This window comes from Taurulus bubalis (assembly GCF_910589615.1).
Source record: "Taurulus bubalis genome assembly, chromosome: 19".
Classification (NCBI taxonomy): domain Eukaryota; kingdom Metazoa; phylum Chordata; class Actinopteri; order Perciformes; family Cottidae; genus Taurulus; species Taurulus bubalis.
The window spans coordinates 8981565-8992278 of NC_136607.1; the positions used below are offsets into that span (position 1 = coordinate 8981565).

Genomic DNA, 10714 nt, shown 5'->3' on the forward strand with positions numbered 1-10714 from the left:
TTGGCCAATAATGTCTGTATGTCCGTATCGCTGGTGACAAAACCAAACCATCACACTGTAGAATGGTTCTGTATATCCTCTATCAAAAGCTGTTAGACCTCCTGACACCTTTTTTTGTTTTGTTTCTCTTCTGGCTTCTCGTGTATTTATTCCTGCTTAAAGTTAAAGTTTGCATGTCTGAGACCTGCTCATGTACAAAAAAAAAAACTAATTTTGTAAAGACACAATTGCTGGTGCGGAAGGACATTTTTGTTGTTGTTGTTGTTTTCCAGTCAGACCTCACGTACTTTGACATTCCTTGGAGAAGAAAAAAAAAAAAAGCCGGTCCATCGAAGTAATGAACATCCATGATGTGGCATGTTTGTAAGAGTGAATGCAAGATTGTGTGTTTTTTTGAGAGAATATGTAATACTTTTTTTTTATTAATTAAGATTGTTTTATATACAAGGATGCACCAAGTTTCCAGATGATTTATTTTTGTTTTCTTTTTTTAAAACTCATAATGCCAAGTGATTAAAAGTGTTGCTGTAACGGCCTCACGTTCATTCTCTCGACCCTTCGGCCAGTATTGTTGTACAGTTTCCACCATGTTTCTCATGAAGTACGAAGATCTCTTCCTCCCTTCTGTCTTTTTCTTTTTCTTCCAATCAGATGAAATGTGTCGAGTCCTCCAGGTTGGATTTTGCTGTCAGGAGTTGAGGCCGTTTTCTTTTTGTCTTTTGTCCGATGAATTTTGGAAATAATCTGTTTTTTGTTTTTTTCCCGTCTGGAGTCGTGGATGTTAAATGTCTTTTGCACTGTCTTTCTTTTAGCTTTGCACCTCATGGGAAGAAACATTGAGCGACAGAGGGTATGTGCACTTAAAAAAAAACAAAAAAACACCAGGACTTCTTAAGTCGAGGAGTTTTGTTTCGAAGCCACTATTGACGCCTGTTGTATGGATTTCTGTTTTCAATCGAAACGAATGAAAAGTATTGTGGGATAGAACTCTTCAGCCGATGAATGCACTGCCGATGAATGCCATGTCATTGTTTGTTTTCTTCTTTTTGAGCGTTTGCCACAGCCTTGCATCAAAAAGTCTTATGATTGTCGGCCTTGTCGCTGTGAACCACAAACCGGAGCCCGAGTGCAGTTTCTCCACACAGGTTCCAGGGCTTCATCTTTGTCCCGAAGTTTCCCCTGAAACTCCTTCCCGTTAGTCCTGGTGTATTATTGGCCAGTTGAGCTGACGAGTCGCCCTCTGATGTACCGTCGCTTTCAAGGGCCATACCAGTGATTTTGCATGTTTAAGCCGATTTAGTCACATCTACTTTAAGGCTTTACCTGTTTTGCAAACTGTGCTGTTGCGGTTAAGGAATTTGAATGTCATTTTCTTGTTTCACCCGTTCCAGATTCAGTTGGTTTCCACTCAATTTCACATGCTCTGAAAATCTAGCAGAAGACTCTTAAGAACATTAGGTCCCTTTTACTGTTGCATCATAATGCAGTGAGGCTGGATATCGTTTAAAATTACGTTTCTATACGAAAATTATTATTTTTTTGGATACCTGATAAAACCTTCTTAGAGAAAGCGCTCTGGACTCCGCACTACACTCCACTACAGAAACTATTGACGTTCAATATTCAGCCCTGTAAAGTGCAGTGCAAACTTTTAAATTAATCTGCCCATTAAACTACATTATCGTGATGGAATACACGGCTCGAGACAGTCGACAAATACATTTCCATGAGGAAATGAATGGAAACCAACGTCTGCTTGAAAAACCGCCAGGAACAAAAATGTGAAGTACATGTGATTTGTAGTTAAGAAGCTCAAATTTCTCCAAACACATTGGTACGAGTGCTTTTAAGTCGAGTTTGGCCCACCGACCTGCCGTGGGTCACGTGACACGCCTGTGTCGGTGGTAACCGCTGCCTTCAATGACCAAAACAGGATGTCCACGCTCTGTGTGAATCTTAAGCTCATCCGTCTTTCTGTGAACGTGGCTTGTCTTCTTCAAAGACAACAGTGAGAACTTTTCTGATGGCCACTAGTGGACACACACACACACACACGACTTGACTTCAGGAGGTGTACACATGGCCGCTCACTGCTCCCATTGCAGAGTGAGGGGTCTACGTTGTTCACTACTGTAGCAACTATGTGGTAGAAGCGCCATCATGTTCCTTTTACCCCCCTCGTCTGTAAATCAACATCGCAGCAGATGTGCTTACTGTAAAGTTATTGTCAATGACTTGGGCAAAAAAACTAAGTGATGTCATACTTATGTACAAATGAAAGCTCAATAAATAGAAGACTTGAACAAATGTAAATACTGTATATGCGTCATGTGTTCATCCGGAGAATTGACATTTGTTTCATAGATTTGACAGTAAGCTGAAAATTGGAGATAGAAGGCTCAGATCTAACAAAACCCAGTGTACATTTTAAAAAGAATCATGAGGGTGATAAGAAACACATTTATTAGTTTAAGTAACTTACAATAAATCAGTCAAAACATACTACAATTAGTCCAGAGTGGAGTAGAAAATGTTCGAAGTGCAGAGTCAAGTGTAGCTGTTGTTGTCAAAACGAGAGTTCAGTGACCTTTCGTTGCCATCAGTGATCCTTCCTCCAGGGCTCTGTGGCTTTACTGAGGTTCCCTGTTTCCTGTTTCAGGACGCTCAGAAGAGACTGGGAACTCTCCAAGATCTGTAGGTGGGGAAGAAAAAAATCAAATTAAATATACTGCAGATCCTTCAAAGCAGAAGTAAAAACATGACTGTATATACTGTAGAGGCAATATATAAAAAATGGGGGGCACTGCTGACTGTCTTGTTGTTCTTTAATAAGGGCAGCTTTGGAGTGTGTGTTTATAGTGATTAGTGGGAGGTGAATCTGCTGCAGAAGGACAACATCACAGTGCGTCACCAAAACAACAACGCTGCACTACAAACAACAGCAGAGTCAGTCCATTAGCCTGTCAACAATGAACATGGTGAAATGTGCCAATTGAATATGATTTTGTGTGAGTGTTAGAACGCAAGTTAACAACCATTTTCATTAATTGGATTATTTTGTTCATGTCAGAAAAATGTAAAAAGTTTAAATAAATAAAAAGCCCATCCCAGCTGCTAAAAGGCTGAGGTCATGTCTTTACGGATCTTGCTTTTTCTGACAAAAAGAAAAAGATTCCACCGACAATAGTATAGAACAGATTAACTAGCCATAGCTAATGGAAACAAAGTTGTTTTTAAAAATCATATTTTCCTGAATTTAAAAACTTGCATTTTATAAGGATTGAAATATACACTCTGCTATATCCCTCACACAATGAGGTTTATTATTTTATTTTTTACTAGATGACACTGAAAGATAATACACACACACCTTGGTGTATGCCGCCTCGGTCTCTGCGATGGTGCGGTCGTAGATGGCGCGGGTGGTGAGTCTTTGGGCCAGACTCTCGTTGACTCGGCTCAGCTTCTCTGAGAGGACGCGGATATCGTGCTGCAGCCGCTCCTTCTCCTCTTCCTCCTGCTTGATCTGACGGTTCAACTCCTCCCGCTTGGAGGACAGGTCCTCCATACCTGACGGAGACAATGAGGTTGATTACACCGGAGCCTCGCTGGATCAGCTGAGGCCAGTGACGGATGGCTCTTCAATGCTTTTCTCTGTTTCATGTCACTGTAAATTGAATATCTTCAAGGTTCTGGACTGTTGGTACAACACAAAACAAGCAATATGATGATGTTACCTTGGGCTCTGTGATTTAATAGGCTATAAACTTCACCAAAAAACAAATCAGTGACACATAGTTGATTAGGAAAATAATTGCTAGTTGCAGCTCTTGCACATTGTAAATAAAATAGATGTTATGAGTATTCAAATCTTAGGTAATAATCAAATGGCTTTAATTTTCTATACATCTTGAATGAGCGATATAATCACTCATGAAGTAAAATTCACATTGCAAACTCTTATTGAAAACAACAGTTGTCTTGTATGCGTGTTGTGCCTGTATAACAGCGTATCTGAGTATCTGAATTATAATTCTTAAACGGGTATTTAACTGCATTTAGTTTTTGTTGTGGTATGTTTTAAACATCTCTGACTATTATTCAAGTTGAATACAACCTTCAAATGGGGTCTGGCAGACACTACACTAGAAACATGTAAACCAGCATCCGACAGGGGAAAAGAGTTACGTTGTTCATAGATCTGTATCAGAAACTGAAAACAACTTTGTGAACTGTACGTTTGTAAATGTGAGGGTATATTGAAAAAGTGAAAGCTGTTATCCCTCCCTATTGTGTTCTGCACTGGGTTAACAGTTGATTTGGAGGCGATGGACATCCTAATCCGTACAGGTTAATCATCCTGCCAACAGGTAGCTTCAGAAACGGTTCCGGGAGAACTGAGACCCGCAGCATCACAGGTGCCTGTCTCCCTGGGACACTACGAAGGGAGCATGGACGTTACAGCATCTTTGTGGTCCAACATTGACCGTACTATTTTCATTCACCAACAGGATTCACGAGAAACAAGATAAATGAGTAACTTACACTTGACGAGTTCATTGTTGTAGGTCTGCAGAGCAGCAGCTTGCTGGGTCATGTTGGACTGCAGCTAACGTCCTATACGCCTCGACTGCGGCTAAACACCGCGTAAGCTAACTAACGCTAGCTCACTAATTAGCGCTACTTGTTGAACTCTGGCGGTCTCGCTCTTCCTCCGCCTCACGAAGCTCAGCGCCGTGGATGAGACACGTATCCAAATATGCAAATGCCTTGCCACATAAAAAGTGTGTTGAACTGACGTCAAGTGCTCGAACAAGGCGGGTTTCCCGGGACAACTGAACCAAAAAGTATTACCGGATGCGACACGGACCGACCGTTCAGGGCGATTCTTCGTCTTCAGTCTTTAGGTGCCGCAGACCGAAGGCGCTGCGCTGGCGCCCTCTTCTGGCCACTGTCGAAATGACAAGGCAAGGCGATGCAATTTTTTAGTTTTTTGCTGAAGTAAAAGTAATTATACCACAATAGTGTGGATTTGCTATAGTTATGCAATTCATTTTACTTTACTTTTTTAGTTAAAGTACAAAATGTTTGAATCAAATGCAGAATGACCCATTTAAGAATGATTATATTATTGAATCATACATGTTGATATATTAATATGAACATGACCTTCATGCTGCAGCTGGTAAAGGTACTACTATTGTTATTCCTTAGTATACTGATTATTATAACCTCCACAGAGGCAGGATTTATTGCAAGGCCATTGTATGACTGTTGTAGCTAGAATGAAGACTAAAACGTATACTCTTTGCCTCTAAATTGTAGTTGAGTAGAAGTAAAAGTACCAGAAAATGGATATGCTCAAGAAAAGTATATTTACCAAAAATGTGTATTTAAGTGCAGTACTGGTGTATAGCACATGTTGTAACACAAGTAAACTCAATGTGCACCCTATTTACTCATTCAGATGTGAACAGTTCACTTTTTCCCCCCTTAATTTTTTACGACATTTAGTCTTTCCAGTTACTTCAAGAATAATAATAGAGCGCATTTACTGTGTTTGGAGTTATTGTGGTGGCGACTACTGTGTGTTTCAGTTTAAACTAATTCAAACAGTTGGTATGAATGTTTGTCCATCTAAGATGGATAAGATGAAAGGACTGAAATATGTAAAGATTTTTTTTTGGGATAGATAACTTTCCTTAAGAACTGAGCAAAGAGAGGAAATGAAACGGGCATAAACACAGATAAGAGGAATCTGAACATCTGGAGAGTATATCCGTTATTGAGTAAGACTAAGCAAAGGAGGGCACCTGCTGGTGTTACACACACACAACAACAGGACCTCAATTTATCAGTAACGTGTGCAAGGGCCAGTTAAACCAGGTTTACCACTAGGTCAGGCCTTTCATCAGGACATTCTGTTTTCAATAAGCTACAGTGGAAGTGAAAGAAAATGTGTCCTTAATCCAGTAAAGCCAAGGCAGCATTGGTCTTAATAGCAGACATTTTGAGTTAAGTAACTTGGCTTTGTTCTAATCAAGTGCCGTTTGTGTTTGCATTGGATTGGATTGTGTGTTTGTATTTGTATATATCTCTGTTGCATCTTTAGTTAGATGCATCTTTTGAATGCTGCTCCTTATTGTGCTGTTACACAGTCCACTTCTCTGTGATCTTAACAAGTTCTTCTAAGGGATCTTAAAGGGTAGTGTCAACATTTTTATTATTATTATTGACATTATAATAAACAATCATATTCCCAGGTGTGGTATTACACCGGCTACGAATCTATATATGTGACGTAATCGGGGGGTGGGCGGAGTTTACGTCCAGGCACCATGGCTTCGGTTGGACCCGAGGTGAGTGTTGTGAGCGTTATCTACGCTAAGCTTGTTTTACTTTCAAATAGCTTTTCCGGCTCGGGGGAAATATGTTCCGCCCCGGCAGCCAGAACCCCGCTTGTAAACGGCAGAATTGTCGGTGAAGCGGTGTCGCGTTGTCGTAAATTGTCCGCTGCCAGCCCGCAGTCTCTTGCTTTTGTGCTGGACCGGAGGGCAGCTGAATGTGCAGGAAGATGCTGCGCCCCGGAACCTGAATGTGACCGTGAGTGGCGCGCTGTGGGCTGCGAGCCGAGGCTGAGTTATTCATGGTCCAGGGCTCAGGTCGCTGTCCTGCTTCTGTCCCGTTTTTAGCGGTTCAAAAATAAATTGGAGACAGACGTGCGAGCAGTTGCAGCCGGTGCTGTTTCGCGGTTTTAGTGGCGTTGTCTGTCACCGGATCACCGGTGGCTAATTTGTACACTGCTGTTTTAGCTAGCTGCTAGCAGCCGTGCTAGTTAGCGCACAGTGCACACTTTCTCAAATCCACACAAAACATGTTTTTATTTAAGGGTCAACATCTTCTTTGAACGTCGGAGGCTAATCTCTGTGTGATATGGAACTGCTCGTATTCTGCCCGGCCGATAATGTGGTATTCCCTTCTGCTGTGCAGTCTGTTAGCTACATGATAATTGATGCAGTCAAACGAAGGCAACACTGGCAGTGCTGCCTGCAGCCTCCCACTGTAAACATATGGCGCCAGCTCTTAACCGGCGTTGATGCTCAGCGCATGATTGTGTTTTCACATTAAACTTTCTTTTACATTTTTTTAAATATTTTTCCTCCTGGTGCAGTGTTGTCTTTGTTAGCTATCTGCAGTTCGGGTCCATGACTTTCAGTCGGTACAAACCAGTTCAGGTTTAGCTGTAACAAGTTGATATCGGGGTTTCGTCCCGAGAGACGGACTGGTTGAACTGCTGGGTTTGCTTACAGTGGCACAGAAAAGTGTGCAAATGTGTCAGATCTTAAATCTTTGTTTCTTTTCTTTTTTTTTTCTCTTTTTTTTTGAGATCCATTCTCGTGCGACAGAGGTCGCTCGAGCAGCGTTGGCTTGTCTGCTTGTCGTTCTTGTCGGCTAAGTGGAGTGAAGAAAGGTGTGGGACACTGAGCTCTGCAGCCACGGTCGTTTGCACGTACAACTTTTGCCCTGTGGGATGTGTTGATGCATTTGACACGTTGATACAGTGACCTGAAAGGGTCAGTTCACCCACATTACAAAAAAAAAGCTGCACCTGGTGGTATCTAGCCATGTGGATAGTTTGAGTTGTATCTATTAATACTTTTTGATATCTATCTAAAATAATTTGCCTCTTAATACAAGAAGGCAAATGGATTTTCATTGAAGCATTGAAAAATGGAGCTACATGTCTTTATTTATTAGAAACAATGCCCCTCGATCATCAGACCCATCATAATTTTTCACTGGATCTACTTTGTCTTTGCCAAAGAAATAGTCCCAGTGAAAACTGTTGACAATGAAGGGATGGGATGACTAGTCCTGCCGAATCGATGAGTCAATCAATAGACTAACCGTCTGATTGAAAATGAATCGTCAAAATTGTTGATCGCGCTCAAGTTATTAATGAAGGAAAAGGGTCAAGTTCCAGTTTTTCAAATGCTGAATTGAATGAGCTTGTAATTCAATCGGCCAAAACAGCAGTCAAAATGTGTGCTGTTGATTTCAGTGCTTTGACTTACAAAGAAAATGGAAAAATGTGTTACTTCCTGTGTTAGAACAGACTTCATATGAGTTGCTGTGACAGATAACATTTGGCTACCAAGAGGCAGATTGTAGCATGTTATTTTACAGTATCATCCTTAATGTTCAACAACACTCCATCGTGCAGATGAAACAATTTACCACAACCATAATTATCATATTTTCACGAAATAAACTGTAGATTTCAACTCGAGCATCGGTCTCCTGTATATCTTTGCACTGCATCAGACAGGTGTTCCTGGTTTCCTGATCACTCAGTGGACTGCGTATGTGTGCGTGTCATTCAACATTCAGTTTCCATTCTTACAGGAAACACAGCAGGAGAAGAGATTGGTTGAATGTCGAGCAGCTTTTTTTGAATATAGTTTAAATACATGGAGTTGGAATGGCCAATATTGGCCTTGTTGGCAGATACCAACAGGCTGATGTCATGACGTCTACCGGAAATTGTATGGGTATGATCGGTTACATACAGAGTAAGAATGCCATATCTAGTTTGACAGTCTGTAAAATAATTAGAGAGAATTTTTTCGCTCTGTCTAATGGTACTCTCTGCTAGCACTTGCCCGACCGGTACTGCAGGCAGGTCTTCCAACTCTGGAGTGTCCTTTGCAGTTTCCAAAGTGGGACTGACTCGCATGCCAATCAGCATGTTATGCAAGTACACTAATGATGATAATTTAGGTAGATTTTTGGGCTAATTTGAAGAACAAAAAAACAAGAGGTCTTTCTTTTGGGACCTTGAAACCTTCATAGACATCTGATCGTTTTGATATCGTTACAGATTAGAAACCTTTCTGTCGTATCTGTCGCCTTATAATATAATATAATATAATAAGTCACTTGCTTATGATTGGTTAGCGCAAAACGGAACAAAATAACCCCCTCATAGAAAGAAATAAGCTTATACGAACACATTGTCAGGCTGAACGATTGAAGTGAAATTAATTAGCAATCCAGTCTAATTATTGCTATTTTTAAAAGAATAATGTAGCAATAAAGTGTACTGTTTAGGATATTGGATACATTTTAATTTTATCCTGATGATGGTAGATGAAAAGTTAGCTCACTGTTTATAGTAAATGTATAACCAATCTCTGATGAATGCCTTAAGTTTCCTGCCCAAAGGAACATTTTCAAGATTACGTTTTAACACAGGATAACAATGTAATTTACCTTGTCCTAATACTCATTTTTCTGAACAGAACTTGAACGCATCATAATGTTACTCAATGCAACCTCAGTGCATTAGCTTTTCGCTCTTATATTTAGCCAAGTTGGACTGCGCTGCCCACCGGCCGCTAACAGCTACCTTTAACTTGTTGTAATGTTGTGTACAATGTTGCATTCACGGAGAAATTACGCCTCAATTACGATATGTCTTGAGCCCTTATCCCCGGTACCTACACAGTACTTGCAGTAGAGATGGGCAATATATTGATTTTATATCAATTTCGATTTCATGGCAATCCATCCAATAGGTAAATTATATTTTCACCCTAAATCATAAATGTTAACCTCATTGTAGCCCTAGAGGAAAATCAGTAGGTTTTATCCTCCTGCAACCTAGCCCATCCAATAAGTGTTGAGCTATTTCAGCGGTGGACCAACAGGCAGAACGTCTCTTTATTGCATAGGTTTAAATCTTCTTTGAATCAACTTTGTTAGAATGCGACTAATGGGCACAAACCCTTGTTATGCAGTAGATAAAAGTAATTTCACATTATATTGTTGCAGGCTCCAGTTTTTTGTTTTGTTGGTGTGCAGAACGAGGTTGTGTCACTCAGCAATGCGCTGCTGTTCTTTGCTTAGGGTTGGCCTCCTTTTGTGTCTTGTGGGTGTTCACTAGCTTTTCAACACAATATCACAAGATATTTCACTATCTCTACTTTATTTAAACTCTTCCATGGTTGGTGGGAAGAATGTATTTCCCTTTTTTTATTTTTGTGTGCATTGAGCCCTGAAAGTTGATAAACCTGAGCCTGTATGTCGAGACAAGGTTGTTTTTCATTGTTCAGTTGTGAAACGGGAGAAGCACCGACATTTCTATTTCTGCATTCCTACGGGACTGAACACGACCCCTGAGGAGAAGATGCATATCGCTTTGCAAAGTGACAAGCTACTATTCTGATCAATTAATAAATGTGTTTCAAAGCGCATTATTGTGAGGATTTGCTGCCATGTCATTGGATTTTTGGATGGACAAAGCAACTCATCATAAGAGCAACACAGTGAGTTCTGGGAACATTTGATGGGCATCTCCATTACTGAATTATATTTTATAGACTAAGTGGATGATTAAAAAATAATCAACAGATTATTATAATGGAAATAAAATGCACAACAGAGACCATACAACAATAGAAAGCCTTTGTAGAGAAGCATTATGCTAAATTGGGATTGCACATTTGTATTCACTCAGTTCTCAGTGAGGACAACAGAATACTTCAAGTTTATCATCAGGTCTTTTTCATGGTTTCTTTTGGAATTCCTTTCAGGCCTTTCCCTCAGTAGCAGCTCAGTCTGTTACTTCATTTCTGTGACTCAAATATCGGTTGCTGCGGCTTTTTTGCTGCCTTGGAGACAAAAGACTCCTGTTTTAGAGGTTTGGATGTGG

General features: G+C 40.5%; 1 protein-coding gene across 1 annotated transcript; it reads right to left on the reverse strand.

The window, feature by feature from the left end:
- Positions 1-2452: 2452 nt before the first annotated feature.
- On the reverse strand, positions 2453-4768 carry ssna1 (Sjogren syndrome nuclear autoantigen 1). Its single transcript, XM_079235103.1, has 3 exons — positions 4546-4768; positions 3371-3570; positions 2453-2692 (listed from the first exon to the last, which is right to left on the reverse strand). The coding sequence occupies exons 1-3, from the start codon at positions 4595-4597 to the stop codon at positions 2600-2602; spliced, it is 345 nt and encodes a 114-aa protein (XP_079091229.1). The 5' UTR covers positions 4598-4768; the 3' UTR covers positions 2453-2599.
- Positions 4769-10714: the final 5946 nt, after the last annotated feature.

Coding starts and splice junctions, on each gene's coding strand:
- ssna1 (XM_079235103.1), bottom strand. CDS start 4,597: ATGACCCAGCAAGCTGCTGCTCTGCAGACCTACAACAATGAACTCGTC. Junction 3,571..4,545: donor CAACAATGAACTCGTCAAGT/GTAAGTTACTCA, acceptor TGTCTCCGTCAG/GTATGGAGGACCTGTCCTCC. Junction 2,693..3,370: donor CCGAGGCGGCATACACCAAG/GTGTGTGTGTAT, acceptor CCCCACCTACAG/ATCTTGGAGAGTTCCCAGTC.